General features: G+C 62.1%; 1 protein-coding gene across 4 annotated transcripts in view; it reads right to left on the bottom strand.

Moving 5' to 3' along the window:
• Positions 1 to 15,763, bottom strand: part of LOC105486372 (AT-rich interaction domain 3A) — a 50,964-nt gene extending 35,201 nt beyond the window's left edge. Inside the window, exons 1-3 of one of the 4 annotated variants that reach the window (XM_011749247.2) lie at positions 15,622 to 15,763; positions 11,714 to 12,336; positions 8,748 to 9,066 (exon numbers count right to left, since the gene is read on the bottom strand). In XM_011749247.2, coding sequence (XP_011747549.2) covers positions 8,748 to 9,066; positions 11,714 to 12,081 — 687 coding nt within the window. In that variant the 5' untranslated portion in view covers positions 12,082 to 12,336; positions 15,622 to 15,763. Of the gene's footprint in view, positions 1 to 8,747; positions 9,067 to 11,713; positions 12,337 to 12,449; positions 12,603 to 13,403; positions 13,747 to 14,107; positions 14,181 to 15,621 lie in introns of those variants that run through there. The other 3 variants (XM_071087092.1, XM_011749264.3, XM_011749241.2) reach the window with 3 other exon arrangements.
• Between the last annotated feature and the right edge of the window lie 816 nt (positions 15,764 to 16,579).

Genomic DNA, 16,579 nt, shown 5'->3' with positions numbered 1-16,579 from the left:
CGGCCTCCCAAAGTGCTGGGATTACAGGCATGAGCCACTGCGCTCGTCCTTTTTTTTTTTTTTTTCTTTTTTTGACACAGGGTCCTGCCCTGTCGCCCAGGTTGGAGTGCCGTGGTGCCACTGTAGCTCACTGCAGCCTGGACCTCCTGGGCTCAAGCAATTCTCCTGCCTTAGCCTTCTGGGTAGCTGGGACCACAGTAGCAAACCACCACAGGTAGCTAATTTTATTATCTTTTTACAGATGGGGTCTCACTATGTTGCCCAGGCTAGTCTCAAACTTCTAGGCTCAAGTGATCCTCCCACCTCAGCCTCCTGAGTAGCTGGGACCACAGTAGCAAACCACCACAGGTAGCTAATTTTATTATCTTTTTACAGATGGGGTCTCACTATGTTGCCCAGGCTAGTCTCAAACTTCTAGGCTCAAGTGATCCTCCCACCTCAGCCTCCTGAGTAGCTGGGACCACAGTAGCAAACCACCACAGGTAGCTAATTTTATTATCTTTTTACAGATGGGGTCTCACTATGTTGCCCAGGCTAGTCTCAAACTTCTAGGCTCAAGTGATCCTCCCACCTCAGCCTCCTGAGTAGCTGGGACCACAGGCGTGCACCACCACACCCAGCTAATCTGTGTAGAGACAGGGTCTCGCTCTGCTGCTGAGGCTGGTCTCAAGCTCCTGGACTCAAGCGATCTTCCCGCCTCGGCCTTCCAAAGCGCGGGGATCACAGGCGTGACCTCCCCCTTAGAGGACAACCGACCGGCATGGGATTTGGGGCCACCCTACGCCACGGGACCTCACTGAAGCTAACAACATCTGCAGAGACCCTATTTCCAAATGCAGTTCCAGTCTGAGGTTCCGGGTGGACCTGAGTTTTGGGGGACGCCATCTGATCCAGGACGGGGCTCCTCCTGGAAGGCGGGTTCTTATCTGCTCTCATGTTCTCTGTGTCCGAGGGCGGCAGAGGAGGCTGCTGGGCATGGAATCCGGGCCTGTGTCCAGCGTGGCTTCTGGGCATGGGGCCTGAGTCCCCCAGGCAGCTCACTTCCTGAGCCTGGCCAGAACCAGGGCCTGCGGGCCAGCGGCCTCCACCCGCTCCCTGCCCACCTGCCTGGGCCCACGGACCCCCAGCCCAGCCCTGACCAAGGGGCAAGGCCACATCCCGGCGCCGGGGCCTTCAATGGCCAGATTAGTCGCCGTTTAACCCTGTGACCCCCAATTGTCCTCTGGCCGTGTGCAGTCGGCAGAGCGGAGAAGAGGCGGTCCGCACCCGCCCCCCGTGCGCCACCCACCGGGTCGGCACCGCAGCGGCTCCTGGCCGCCAGCGGAGAGGACCCTGAGTCAAGCGTCCCTCATGGGTGAAGCCCCTGGTGTGCCACGCCCTGGTCAGGACTGACAGAGAATTTGGGGCATCAAAGGGACCTGGACTTCAGCCCTTTGTGTCCAGCAGGGAAACTGAGGCAAGAGTGGACAGGGCTCTGCCGGCAGCTCCTCTGGGTCAGAGAGGGTGGGGGTGCACCCCCAGGGGCCCTGTCCATAGCTCGGCGGTCACCAGGGCTCCGTCAGCTAGGCTGGCTCCAGAGCCCACGGCGGGCAGGGCGGGGGCTGATCTGTGCCCTGCGGCCGATGCGCGCCGCTGACCAAGACAGCACTACTCTCTAGCAGCCCCGGGGGCTAATGGTTAACAGGCCCCACCATGACCTCATGCTTCAGGGGCCAGCACGAGGCCCCCAGATGCTCAGGCACACGGGAAGGTCGTCCGTCACAGGCACACCTGTGCACACGCGGGGAGCCCAGGCAGGCACACTTTTGGACACACACTTTCCAGCCTCGGCGTGCACACACACATACGCTTGCAGCCACCCCTGACACACACACACACACACACACACACACACAGCCATATCCACACAAAACACAGGAGACCAGTCCAACACAGCAGCTCACGCCTGTTATCCCAGTACTTTCAGAGACCAAGGTGGGAGGATCACTTGAGCCCAGGAGTTTGAGACCAGGCTGGGCGACATGATGGCGAGATCCCATCTTTATCGTTAAAAAAATGCCTACACAAGGCCGGGCGCGGTGGCTCAAGCTTGTAATCCCAGCACTTTGGGAGGCTGAGACGGGCGGATCACGAGGTCAGGAGATCGAGACCATCCTGGCTAACACAGTGAAACCCCGTCTCTACTAAAAAATACAAAAAAATAGCCGGGCGAGGTGGCGGGCGCCTGTAGTCCCAGCTACTCGGGAGGCTGAGGCAGGAGAATGGCGTAAACCCGGGAGGTGGAGCTTGCAGTGAGCTGAGATCCGGCCACTGCACTCCAGCCTGGGTGACAGAGCGAGACTCTGTCTCAAAAAAAAAAAAAAAGCCTACACAAGAGACCATCACCCCAACGTAGACATTCACACAGGACATCAGGGCAGACGCGCGCCCGGACAGACTCACCAACAGGTCCACGCAAAACAGGGACGTGGGAAGTTTGCCACGTCCCTCGGCACACAGAGAACTAAACAAACACCGTGGTGCTGGCTGGGGACATGCAGGCGGACGTGTGAGGTGCCGCTGGCTGGGTGCACACAGCCCCACACGTGAGACCCACGGAATCCAGCAGGCGCCCGGTGGGCAGTGGCCATGGAGGGTCCGGAGATGCCGTCTCTGGGGCAAGACCCCTCCCAGGCAGGGTGCCACAAGACCAGACCCACGAGCTGCCCGGCCACAGCCCCAGCGTGCACACTCGCACGCACGCCACGGCGGCTCACCACGCCCATTCCCCGCCCAGGCACCACGCGGGGACACTCTCTGCCTGCGGGCACCGCTCCCTCGGGCCGCCGCGTGTGTTATTAGAAAGCATGGGGCGTGGCCGGCGCTTGGCAGCAGCCACCAGGGTGGGACGCCGGCGGTGGGCGTGGGGCCAGGCCACGGCGGCGGTGACCCCGCGGCGGTGACCCGGTGGCCAGGCGGTGGCGCAGGGGCCAGATAAGGCTCTTCCGGCTGAGTCAGCGAGGCTCCTGGCATGGGCATGGGCTGGGGCATGGTGCCAGGGGCTGGCGGGCAGGCACCCTCCCCTCGCCCTCCAGGGCCCGGCTGGCGCGGCGCCAGCAGCCACAGCGGCTTTGATGAGGCAGGCGCTGCCCCGGCGGGAGGACCAGACGCCGGGGGGCTTCCCGACGGCCCTCCACCCAGCTCACGTGCAGCCAGGCCTCCCAGAGGCCCAGGAAGGCACCAGGGCTGGCAGCCGAGGACCTGGCTCGGGGCCCTCTCGACAAACACACTCTGTCTCAAACACAGCCGCCGGCTCTGTGCGCTCGGAACCTGCTGCCTGACCTCTGGGCAAAGGCCTCGGCTGCACCATCTGCCTAGAGCACCCGCCTGCGCTGGGAAAATTCTACCTTCTCCTCCTTCTCAGCCCCAGAAGCGCAGCTGCAGCATCGGCCTCTTCTACTCCTGCCTGGACCAAGGGTGCCTCCGTTCTGTCCTCCCAGCCTCCTCCCAGCTCCGAACCCTACCAAGGCTCCCCGCTGAGCCCAGCTCTGGGTGCCCTGATGCTCTGTCCACCGCTCCTGCTACACCGAGCTTGACTGCCCCACGGCCCAGGATGGCTTTAAACGCAGCCCAATGCAAATGTGTAAATTTCTTAACACGCTACGAGATTTTTTTTGCAATTATGTTTTGGCTCATCAGGTATCATTAGCATTAGTGTATTTTACGTGAGGCCCAAGACAATTCTTCTTCTTCTGATGTAGCCCAGGGAAGCCAAAAAATTGGCCACCTTGGCCCTACACATTATGCTTCAGTCACAGCGATCCAACAGGCAGGATCGCTGTCTCACTAACGAACTCTTACACATCCTGCAAAGCCCCAGCCCCAATGCCTCTTCCTCTGGGCAGCCTCTCCCTCAATCTCCTCTAGCCCAGCCCGGACCCCTCGAGGGATTTGGGGCTTTCCCAGTGGCCCCTCCGAGCCTCAGTCTGCAATGGAGGTGGTGAGGCCAGGGCAGATCCCAATGCTACCTTCACATCCAGCTCTGGCTCCCACCAGCCTGGGGGTCTCCGGAGCAGGACGATGAAAATGTGTGCCCGCTTCTCCCAGAGTGCTGGCAATTCCAGCTCCCCACCTCCTCCCCACACTGCTCCAAGCACCTCCCACGCCCCAGAGATGTTCATTACGGTATTGTTTACAACAGGGAAATGACCGAGGGAAGTGTGTGGAAATGACCGCGGGAAGCGTGTGGATATGTCGGCGTCCAGGGCCAAGAGGGGAACATACACACAGCTAAAAAGAACCAGGCATCTCAAAACGTCCCAATTACAACGCGAACGCACCGCGATAAACAGCTCCTCGAAGCCAGCGGTGGGAGGACCCTCTCAGCCTCCGCTGCAGATCACGTTAGATACCTCCCAGGTCACATTCCTGGGTGCACGTGGGCAGAGAAAGGCCTGGAGAACGCACGGCTCATGCCCCGCCAGCTGGGCGGGACTCGGGGCTCACTGTAAACGTTCCATTTTCTTCCTCTCTGCAAAAAGAGTGTCAAGTGTCACTTCTGGAACCAAAAGCGTATCGAGAGGCCGGGTGCGGTGGCTCACGCCTGTCATCCCAGCACTCTGGGAGGCCGAGGCAGGCAGATCACAAAGTCAGGAGTTCGAGACCACCCTGGCCAATATGGTGAAACCCCCATCTCTACTAAAAACACAAAAATTAGCCGGGCGTGGTGGCGGGCGCCTATAATCCCAGTTACGCAGGAGGCTGAGGGAGGAGAATTGCTTGAACCCAGGAGGCAGAGGTTGTGGTGAGCTGAGATTGCGCCACTGCACTCCAGCCTCAGTGACAGAGCAAGACTCCATCTAAAAATAAATAAATAAACAAACAAACAAACAAACCAGGCATGGTGGCGGGCGCCTGTAGTCCCAGCTACTCGAGAGGCTGAGGCAGGAGAATGGCGTGAACCCGAGAGGCGGAGCCTGCAGTGAGCTGAGATCCGGCCACTGCACTCCAGCCTGGGCCACAGAGAGAGACTCTGTCTCAAAAAAAAAAAAAAAAGAGATGGCCAGGCGCAGTGGCTCAAGCCTGTAATCCCAGCACTTTGGGAGGCCAAGACGGGCAGATCACGAGGTCAAGAGATCAAGACCATCCTGGCTAACACGGTGAAACCCTGTCTCTACTAAAAAAATACAAAAAAACTTTGGGAGGCCGAGGCGGGTGGATCACGAGGTCAGGAGATCGAGACCATCCTGGCTAACACGGTGAAACCCCGTCTCTACTAAAAATGCAAAAAATTAGCCGGGCGAGGCGGTGGGCGCCTGTAGTCCCAGCTACTCGGGAGGCTGAGGCAGGAGAATGGCGTGAACCCGGGAGGCGGAGCTTGCAGTGAGCCGAGATCGCGCCATTGCACTCCAGCCTGGGTGACAGAGCAAGACTCCGTCTCAAATAAACAAATTTAAAAAATAAATAAATAAATAAAATCCCATGATGGTGGGGTGCGGTGGCTCACGTCTGTAATCCCAGCACTTTGGGAGGCCAAGGTGGGCAGAATTGCCTGAGCCCAGGAGTTCTAGACCAGCCTGGGCAGCATAGTGAGACCCCATCTCTACAAAAGTTAGCTGAGTGGGGTGGCATCCGTCTGTGCTCGCAGCTACTCAGGAGGCTGAGGGAGGAGGATCGCTTGACCCCAGGAGATCGAGGCTGCAGGGAGTTAGGACGGCACCACTACACTCCAGCCTTCGCAGCACAGTAAGACCCTGCCTCAAAAATTATAATCATAATCCAACAAAATCCTACCGTGGCCACTTTCTAGAACCCAGGCCTGCTGTGTGGGTGACGGGAGGCCACCAGGAGCCTACGTCAGACATCAAGAGGCTGAGATCCTAATCACTGCCTGACACGTGCTGGCCTCCAAAACTGCACGTCCCCAGGCAGTGAGGTTCCAGGTGTCCAGGGAAAGAACTCGTGGCCCTGAGCCTGCTGCGCCCGGCCCCCCCTGCAGCCTGGCCACCCACCAGACCTGCAGCCGACAGCAGAATTTCACAGCTGTCGAGGATTTGCAGGCGGAAGTTAGCCCTGAGGCCTGCCAGGATCTGGGAGGAAGAGGCAGAGACAGTGCCAAGCGGCCGGCCGGCGGGCCAGGGCTGCCACGTGCCAGGAAGGGGGTGGGGCAGGCGCCAGAGTCAACAGGGGCCCCAGCGGGGGTGCGGGGGTAACACTGACTGGGCTGGTTGGGCCCAGGCCACTGTTGACACTGGGAACGCAGGTGCCTGGCCAGCTGGGCGGGCGGCAGCATCAGCGGCTGGACCTGCCACGAACGGCCCAGGGTAAGATCCCAGGCCCGGCCGGGCGCGGTGGCTCAGGCCTGAAATCCCAGCACTTTGGGAGGCTGAGTTAGGCAGATCACTTGAGCCCAGGAGTTTGAGACCAACCTGGGCAACATAGCGAGAGCCCTTCTCTGGGGGAAAAAAAAAATGACAGGACTGCAGGGCGGGGGCCTCCCCCAAGACCCACTGCCCACAACCCTCCCTCGGCCCCATCTTCTCGGAGTTCCAATCCCGTCTCCTGCAAGACCCGGGAAGCAGCACCCGGCCGCTACACATAAGACCCAGCCCAGAGGCGGCACCAGGTCCCTACACACAAGGCCCAGCCCGGAGGCAGCACCAGGTCCCTACACACAACACCCAGCCTGGAGGCAGCACCAGGTCCCTACACACAAGGCCCAGCCCGGAGGCAGCACCAGGTCCCTACACACAAGGCCCAGCCCGGAGGCGGCACCAGGTCCCTACACACAAGGCCCAGCCCAGAGGCAGCACCAGGTCCCTACACACAAGGCCCAGCCCGGAGGCGGCACCCGGTCCCTACACACAAGCCAAGCTTTAGTCTACCTCTCAGGGCCTCTGTGCATTCTGTTCCCGGTACACCCAGGGGGCAGGTGCGGGGGACCAGGGGGCTGGGCACGAGGCAGGAACTCCATGAATACCTGAGGCCGCTGGTGACACAGTGACTGCCTCCCTGCTCTGGCCTCAGTTTCCCCATCTTGGCTTCCCGCTGCAGAAAAACCCTGCATGGCACCTTGGACCCCGACCTGGGTGTCGCCCAGACAAGCTGGACAGCGGCTTCTGCCTCCCGCCTTTGTTCTGGACACGCTACAGACTGTGGGGTCAGGGCGCCTGGCCCCTCGTCCCTGCCTGATCCGGGCCGGTCACCCCAAAACTCACCCATCGGCTTTGGGCCTCGGAGGCCGCGGCTGTCCGGGCGGCGCACGTGTCCAGGGTCAGGTCCCCCTCTGACCCCCGAAGGACCGACTGAATGGGGGGCCTTGACCCTCCCTCTGGGCTTGGCTATAACCTTGCGGGGATGGAGGTCTCTGTCCAGCTCCTGCCGCCCCCTCAGCCCAGGGCTTGCTGCGGGCTGAGTCCCGGGCAGACGGCAAATATTGGGTGAATAAACAAATGAAATTAAAGAGAATCCACTCTCAACACGCTCATCTGTACCATCTTAAACCCAGAAAAGATCACAAGACCCCTTCTCCCAGCGCTGAGCCTCTGTTTTCTCACTGGCAAAATGGGACTCGCGGCGGCGTGGCCCATGGAGTATCCCCTTCTGCAGGAGAGGGAAACTGAGTCACGGAGCAGGGTGGAATTGGCGAGACGCGCCCCTCCCCGAGTCCCCGTCGCAGCCCTGGCCGTTCTCCCACACCATGTCCAGCTTTCAGCTCTTTACTCTTTGTGAGTTTCCAAGCAGTCCAAACTTAAGTCTCCTGAGGGTTGCTGGGGTTAGAACCGCCCCTTAAGCTACCAGGCACCCCTGGGGAGTCAGGAGCCCCGGGAGGCCCCACCGGGAATCTGTGCCTCGGCCCCTCCTAGGAGGCTTCTGGGAGCGGATTCTGGAAGCCCAGGAAGCCCAGGGTTGAAGGGGCTGCCCCAAGGCAGGCATGTCCCAGCGTGTCCATCACCCACCTCCCTGCGGGAGCCCAGACCAGCCTCCAGCCCCGGGCGAGGAGGTGGTTCCCCGCAGCCGCACCCAGAGGTCAGCGCAGAGCCCAGCTGGCCGAGGGCTGGAATGTGAGCCTGGCCACCATCTGGTTTCCATCTGCCCAGCCCAGCACGGTCCAACTTCAAAGCATCCCCCGCTCGGCCACTTCCTCTGGCCTGGCCGCCTGCAGGGAAAGGCTGGAGCGGCCCCTACTTCCTCCTTCAGCCTGGGGTCCCTGAGACCCCCCTGCCGGCCCCGGCCTTAACCATCCACTCGGAGCCTCACAGACGCTTTCTCCTGCGTCTCCTGCAGTCGCACCTGAGTCACCCCCAGGTCCCCTCGGCTGCCGGCTGCAGCCTGCAACCCCCTCATGGCTCTCCACAGATGCCAGGGGACGGAGGAGGCCTTGTCACCGCGTCACCAAGGCCCCGGTCTCTCTGCCCGCATCGCCCACATGCCTGGTTCCTCCAGCCCATGCCCAGCTCGGGCTGGCGCCAGCCTCCCTCCCAGACCCGCCTTCCCTCTCTGCCCCATCACCTCCGAGACGGGGGCTGTGAAGCCCCCCAGCTTTCTCCTTCGCGGCGGGCACTCCTCACAAACCCCACGTCAGAGCAATGACAATGGTCGAGCCCACAGCCAGGAGGGAAGCACAGGAAGCAGAGCTACCGCAGGAATCCCCAGCTCTCAACTCGACGCCCGGCTCAGCACACACCCCGCGCAACGGGGGGCCTTCGAAGGGCCCCAGTGGGCCCGGGAGCAGGTGCTCGGCCACCACACGGGACGCGTCCACTCACCTGCTTAAACTGCTCCTCGTACGTCCAGTCCCCGTGGTCAGGCGGCTGCAGCTGCGGAGCTACGTGGGCCCCTCCGGTGTGGGCAGGGCCAGGCCCCGGCCGCTCCTGGCCCCCCAGCGCCCTGGGAACGCCATCGCCTCGGAAGGCCTGGGGTGGCTGGGCCTTTCGGGGGAACAGCGCCGTGGTGCCCAAGTTGGCAGGGCCTGGGGGCCCCAGCCCCTCCTCGTCCTCCTCCTCCTCCTCATCCTCGTAATCCTCCTCCTCCTCCTCATCCTCCCCGAGGTCTTCCTCCATCTCCTCGTCCTCCCATTTGGGCTTCCTGGGGTGAGCAGAGGGCAGGAGTCAGGGGAGAAGGTGCTGGCTCGTACCAGCCTAGGGAGAGACCCGCACCCCACCCAGCCTCAGTTTCCCTCTCTGGAAATAGGAAGAGCCGGCCGCCGCCAGCTCAGGCTGCAGAGCGTGCCCGTGAGCACAGCCTGCGTGGGGCAGCCGTGACGTCCATTTTGTTCCCAATTAGCCCAGAACAGCACATGCTGTCCCTACAGCGTGAATTTTGGGGCCTTGAAAAGCATCACGCAGGAGGCACGGTGGCGCATGCCTATAATCCCTGCAGCACTCTGGGAGGCCAAGGCGGGAGGATCCCTTGAGCCCAGGAAGTGGAGGCTGCAGTGAGCTATGATGGCACCACTGCACTCCAGCCTGGGCCACAGAGCAAGACCCCGTCTCTTGAAAAAAAAAAAAAATGGGAATCATTGTGGCAGGTTGGTTCCTGCACCATGCATGCCATCTCAGCTCCACCTCCCATTCCCTCCACAGGGAGAATTCTCCCACCGCTATCTGAAATCCACCCCACCCTGGCCACTGCCCCTCCACGGCACCCTCCTAGATTTTCTTGCAGCTCTTTGTACAACCTGACATCACCTGCTTCTTTGCTAGGTTTTGTTTGGTTGGTTTTTTTCTTTTGAGACAGAGCCTCACTCTGTTACCCAGAGTGGTGCGATCTCTGCTCACTGCAACCTCCGCCTCCCAGGTTCAAGCGATTCTCCTGCCTCAGCCTCCTGAGTAGCTGGGACTACCGGCGTGAACCACCGTGCCCGGCCAGTTTTGTTTGTGTTTTGAGACAGGGTCTTCTCTGTTGCCCAGGCTGGAGTACAGTGGTATGATCACAGCTCACTGCCGTCTTGACCTCCTGAGCTCAAGCAATCCTCCCGCCTCGGCCTCTCAAGTAGCTGGGACCACAGATACGCGCCACCACACCCGACTAATTTTTGTACTTTTTGTAGAAATGGGGTCTCACTATGTTGCCCAGGTTGGTCTTGAACTCCTGGGCTCGAGCAATCCTCCCACCTGGGCCTCCCAAAGTGCTGGGATTGCAGGCGTGGGCCACCGCGCCCGGCATCTTTACTTGCTCAGGTCCTCCCAGGAAGATGCGGGTTCCTGGAGATCAGGGTCCCACAGCGAGTGAGCCCTCAACCAGCCCTGGGGGGACCCACACGCTATGCAGGTCCGGCTGGCTGCAGATTTTATCTGCCCCTCACGCTGGATCTGCCGCCACTGAATCTGCCATCGCTGTCGTCGCTGGCTACGTTGCTTTAAGTTAACTAAGATGAAACAAAGGCGGCCAGGCGCGGTGGGTCACGCCTATAATCCCAGCACTTTGGGAGGCCGAGGTGGGCGGATCATGAAGTCAGGAGGTTGAGACCATCCTGGCTAACACGGTGAAACCCCGTCTCTACTAAAAACACACAAAAAAATAGCCAGGCGTGGTGGCGGGCGCCTGTGGTCCTAGCTGCTTGGGAGACTGAGGCACGAGAATGGCGTGAACCCGGGAGGCGGAGCTTGCAGTGAGCCAAGATTGCGCCACTGCACTCCAGCCTGGGTGACAGAGCGAGACTCCGTCTCAAAAAAAAGATGAAACAAAGTTAAAAACCCAGACCTCAGTTGCCCTGACAACATTTCCAGTGTTTAGCGGCCACTCCTGTGCTAGAGATTAGAAATGGAGAACATTTTTATCATCATCCTGAAAGGCTGACTGCCCGGCACACAGTACAGGGTGGATAAACACTTGCTCAGGGGAACAGGGTCCACAGGACACTCACTTACTCCCTTTATTAAAAAAACGTAAGTTGGAGACCAGACTGGCCTACATGGCAAAATCCCGTCTCTACTAAAAATAGAAAAATTGGCCGACTATGGTGGTATGCGCCTGTGATCCAAGCTACTTGGGAGGCTGAGGCAGGAGAATCACTTGAACCCAGGAGGCAGAGGTTGCAGTGAGCAGAGATTACGCCGTTGCATTCCAGCCTGGGTGAAAAGAGCAACTCTCTCTAAAAAAAAAAAAAAAACCACCACATTCTCAGCTCACTGCAATCTTCGCCTCCTGGGTTCAAGCGATTCTCCTGCCTCAGCCTCCTGAGGAGCTGGGATTACAGGCGCCTGCCACCACGCCCAGCTAATTTTTGTATTTTTAGTAGAGATGAGGTTTCGCCATGTTGGCCCGGCTGGTCTTCAGCTCCTGACCTCAGGTGATCCACCCGCCTCAGCCTCCCAAAGTGTTGGGATTACGGGCATGAGTCACAGCACCCAGCTAAAAAAACCTTTTTTTTTTGAGACAGGGTCTGTCTCTGTCGCCCATGCTGGAGTGCACTGGAGCAATCACAACTCACTGCAACCTCAACCTCCTGTTCTCAAGGGATCCTCCTGCCTCAACCTCCCCAGTAGCTGGGACCACAGGTGCACCACCATGCCTGGCTAATTTTTTGCAGAGATGGGGTCTTGCTATGTTGCCCAGGCTGGTCTCCAAGCCCTGGGCCCAAGTGATCCTCCCACCTCGGCCTCTCAAACTGCTGGAATTACAGGCAGGAGACCCCGCGGCAGGACCCTTACTCACATTCTGCAGATGAGCAAAGCGATGGCTCAGAGCCAGTAACAGCCCCCGGAAGGCCCTACCCCAGACCCCAACTCACATGTCCTCGTCGGAGGCCACGTCCTCAAAGTGCTCCTCTTCCGGCCCTTCTCTGCCTCTGCCGGGTGAGCCCGGTGTCCCCTCCCGGGCCGTGTCCTCCTCCTCCGAGCCTGGGGGCCCATCCTCAGAGCCCCCGGGGCTGGCCGGGTGTCCCAGGCCCGCAGCTGCAGCCCGCATGGCGGCCAGTGCAGCCATCTGAGCCCGCTGCATCCGAGCACTCTCAGGCTCTCTGTCCTCATCGGCAGCGGCCCGGGCCCGGCCGGGGGGTGCAGCGGAGGGATCAGGGGGCAGCTGCTGCCGGGCCTCCAGCTCCTGGCGCGCCCGCTGCTGCCTCTGCAAGAGCGTCTCCATCACGGCCTGCAGCTTCATGGCCCTGCGGCCCGGGCCACCACCACCACCACCACGGGCGCTAGGGGTGGGCGGCGGGGGCGGCCCCTGCGGGGAGGGGGCCCGGCCGCACTGCAGCGTGGGGGCCGCGGGGGAGCCGGGACAGTGCAGGGTGGCAGGGGGCGGGGGCGGGGGCCGCCGGGCTCAGGCTGAAGGCTGACAGGGCATGCCTCTTCCTCACGCTGGGCTCCAGGGGACAGAGGCTGGTGTCTGGCTCATTCACGCATCTGCAGAAACCTGAGGGGGGAAAAAAGGGACGGTCAGAGCAGACCTGAGCTCCTCAGGCCCCCTCCTTCCCCATGAAGGCCCTGGGGATCAGCTCTCATGTCCATCTCATGCAGGATGCAGACCTGGAGGCCTTCCTGGAGGCAGAGGCGCAGGCTCTTCGCATACACCCTACTGTGGGCCTGGGTAGCAAGGTCCCTCCGCTCTGGGCCACAGAGAAACACACTGTGGCCAGACTGTCTGCCCCAGGAGATCTTGGATTATTGCTTCACAAGCAGGGTGGGGGAATGGGCGTTCCTGGCCTGTGATTGGCCAGCGGGCTCTGGGCCCCAGTCAGGTGGGTTCTAAGTTCCAGTTGCTGCCTGAATCCCTGTTGGAGCAGCCCAGCCCGGACTCCAGGTATCCAGGTATCCTCCCATCTCAGGCCAACAGAGATGGTGGCTGGCCGAGATTGACTGCTTGTTGTATACGGGCCCTGGGCTAACTCTCCCCGCATCACACAACTCAACAGCAACGCCCAAGCCCCAGCCTCTCTGGGCCTCAGTTTCCCCACCTGCAAAATGGCGTGGATTAACAGTGCTCCCCCCATGGCACTCAAGGAGGGATGAATCGCGTTCAGGAGGTTAAGGTGGACACCAATAGGTGTCAGGGAAGGGGGCACCAGGGTGGTCCCATTTCACAGTTGAGGACAACTGAGGCTCAGGGACCCTCTGCTTGGACACATGGGGCTGGGGTTTGAACCTCACAGTCTCCGCAGGGCAACAGGGGTCTGGAGTTTCCCAGTCCTCTGGGACTCCGAGTGGGCTGGATGTCTGGGACGGCAACACACTCACTCCAGCCTAAAGTCCCGTCCACCCAGGGCCAGTCCTAATGGCCTGGGCGAGGAACAGAGACCCAGCCACCCCCCAGCCCAGGCCACACCTCCACCCGCCCAGGCCGCCAATAAAACAGGCCGGGCAGAACCCAACAGGCCTGGAGTGACACCCCAGAGGGAAGGCACATCATGGGGACAGCGGAGGGGGCAAAGCTCCACCCTCCGGAGAGGCAGCTGGGCCCAGGAGGCTGCCCCCAACCCTTACCCTGGCAAAGGAGCCCCCAAGACTCATAAACAGCTCCTGGGTAGACAAGGTCTGGAGAGGCGAGGAGGCAGGGACTCCTGGGACTCAGATGCCTCCTGTGACCTGACCCCACCCAGGTCAGTGTTACACAGCAGACCCCCTCAAGCCTTCCCAGGCACGGGAGGGGAGAGCCGTGCAGCCCCCTCTGCCCCAGATACCCTTTACCCAGACCCCTGAGTCTTTCGGCCCCATGGGTGAAAGGCAGTGGGGGGCAGGTGGGTGGCCCCTGGGAGAAAGCAGGGAGGGCACGTTCCGAAATAAGCCTCTGTTCCATCTGTTGTGGGGACAGAGGTCCCAGGTCACAAAGACCTCAGGGCCATAGTGCTGAGGAGTGACCAGGAGAGCTTGGTGGTCCAGAGGCCACCAGGGCGGCACCCAGCCCCCCACCCCCTGGCCTGCGGTCACCCCCCACCCACCCAACCCAAGAAAGTGCTGAGGGGGCATTTCTGACTCAGGGTCTGGTCCGGTCTGTCGCCCTTCCCCCACCTGTGACAACTTCAAGACAAGCCCCCCCCCACGGAAGAGCTCCAAGCAAAGCCCCCCCTCTTTGGGGGCACAGAAGGAAGAGGCCAAAGGAAGCCACTCCCCCCACCAGCCCGCTCCGAGCCCTGCTGGGTTTAATGACCCTTCCGGGTCGCCCGATGGGGGAGGGGAGCAGGACAGACCTCCACGTTGGGGCCGGTGGAGGGGGCAGGTGGGGATCCCAGATCCCCCCCTAGGCCAGGGCTGGGTGCCCCCCCATCGCCGCCATTAACCCTAAACTGGCAACGCCCACCCCCTTCAGACCCCTCCCCCCAAGAGCCCTTTGTCCTCGACCCCCACCCCCATTTTATGACAGCCCCAAGGGAGAGGCTGGGACAGGGCACTGGGTGGTCGTTGGACCTGGCAGGGGTGGGGGGCGGAGGGATCTTGGGCCACACCCTCCTCCCCCCAGGCCTCCGGAGAGAGGTCACCCGCTCGGCCCGGGCCTTGCAAAACATGGTTATTTAAAGAGTTGTGCAAGGCCCTGGGCCCGCGGGTGGCGAAAGGGGCCCCTCACTCCACGAAGGGAAGAGGAGGGGGAGGGGCGGGGCAGAAAGCTGGGGAGGGGGCTAAGAAACTCCTGGGTTGGGGGGGCCTGGAGGAAGTGAGAAAAAAACTCATGAAGGAGAAGAAACAAGAACACAGAAACCCTGGTCCGGATTTCAAAGGCTTCTTGGAAAGCGGCCGATTTGCATGGGGGGGGAACCCCTCCAGCCCGAGCGCCTAAAAACGGAAGATAATTGAACCCGCCGCCTGGGGTCGGCGCCGAACGTTGGAGTTGACAAACGCGCGCTCCCAGCGCTTCCTGCGCCGGCTTTTGTGTCTGGGGGGCCCTGAAACGGGTCGGGGGGCTCTTCCTGGGTATCCCCGCCGGTGAACCGGGCGCCCGGGCCCAACCCACCCCGGCGCGCGGGGGCCGCGGTGTCTCCCCCGGGGGCCCCTCTCTGCGCTAGGGCGGACACTTTATAAATAAACCAGCCCGGCTGGGGAGGCTCGCCGGGAACTACCCTCCCTCCTCTCTGGGCTGCCGAATAAACCCCTGATTTCGGGGAGAAAAAGTAAAACTGAAATAAAATATCTGGGTGCAGCCCCCCGCGCGCGCGCAGAGACCATTTCCTTCCGCTGGGGAAGGGGGGGCGCGCACTCGCGACCCCCGATCGCCCCTGAGCGATTGATCCAATGGGGAGTGAAGTCTCCAAGCGGGGCGCAAAGAAAACTCCCCGAACCCCGAACCGCCAGGGCCGCCTCCCCAGCCCGGGACCCCCACCAACATCTCCGCCCAACTTTGGGGACCCCCTTTTTTGGCTTCCAGGACGCACTGCGCCCACCCCGGCACCGGAACCCGCGCTGGGAACGGCCAGCGCGCCCCCCAGCCTTACCGCGCAGGGCGGCTCGTGGGGGGGCGCGCGCCCCGCGCCTGGGGTCGGCCTGCCCGGGCCCGCCTGGCCTCCAAGCCGCCGGTGCGCGCCCCTGGCTCCCGGCCCCCGACCCACGGGGCTGTGCCGCGCGCCGACTCACCGAGCCGCCAGCCGCGTCCGCGTCTACACCCCTCCGCCCGATTGGTAAGAGGCGCCCCGCGCGCGGCCGGCCCCCGCCCCGCCCCTCCCCCACCCCCAGACAAATCACCAGGGGACGAGTCGCTCTCGGATGCAAATACCTGGCCGGTGATTCAGCGCCGCGGCCCGGGCGCGGGAGGGGCTCGCCAGGGCTCCCACTTTTCCCCGGACGCCCCCTCGCCCCCCGCGCGCGGTCGGACAACGCGCAACCAGCCCGGGGGCGCTGGGGAGCCGGGCAGAGTGGACGGAAATTTTTCAGGTCGCGGCCCCTTTAAAGGATAATAAATAATAAACGGGAAGGGGAACAGCGCCGCGGGAGGCCCCGCCCCCGGCCTAGGGACGGTGGGCAAAGTGCACGACGCGGCCCCAAGCGCAGAGGGCGCGGGGGGGCACGGGCTGGGGCGAGAGCGCCCCGGGGTAGGAAGAGGGGACTGACGGGCTCCTCCCGGGCTGGCTGGGGGCGCATCCGAGCCGGATCCGGGACCAAGACTCTTCCCTTCGTACGGAGCACCTAGGCTGGGCCTCCTGGGCTCGGAGTTTCACCTTCACCCCTTGGATAGAGCTACCCTGCCAGAGTGACTTCTCTCTCCGGAGCCGCCGTTTCCAAGTCTGTGAAATGGGCTTGAAAGACCCGCTGCAGAGCTGGGCGGGCGGCGTCGGAGGGAGGGAGCCAGGGCCCCGCCGGCCTCCCTCTGGGGAGGGACGGGCTGTAGGCGGGGACTCGGCGTGGGCGTGGGGAGGTGCGCGCGGGGACCCGGAGCCCCTTCGTGAAACCAGGACGACCCTGCCTGGCCCGGCTGTCACCAGCATCGGGAGCTTGGCTGCCCCAGGTGAAGGTGGTGATGACTTCCACGGTCTGAGCGTTCGCTTGCCCAACCACGTGCCCCGCGCCGCCCTCCAGGGAGGTCCCTGCACGTCCCCAGCCCTCACGCCTCTCTGTAGTGGGCAACCTTCTTGTCCCCACTGCGCAGAGCAGGAAACTGAGGCACCGAGCGGGGTGCAAGGAAGCCGGTCGGGAGGGGGACGCGTGCTCTGCAGAGAGCTGTGTGCGCGGGAAGC

The sequence above is a fragment of the Macaca nemestrina genome, chromosome 20, assembly GCF_043159975.1.
Source record: "Macaca nemestrina isolate mMacNem1 chromosome 20, mMacNem.hap1, whole genome shotgun sequence".
Lineage (NCBI taxonomy): Eukaryota > Metazoa > Chordata > Mammalia > Primates > Cercopithecidae > Macaca > Macaca nemestrina.
Note: the sequence above shows the minus strand (reverse complement) of the source record. Positions and strands in the feature narration are given on the sequence as shown.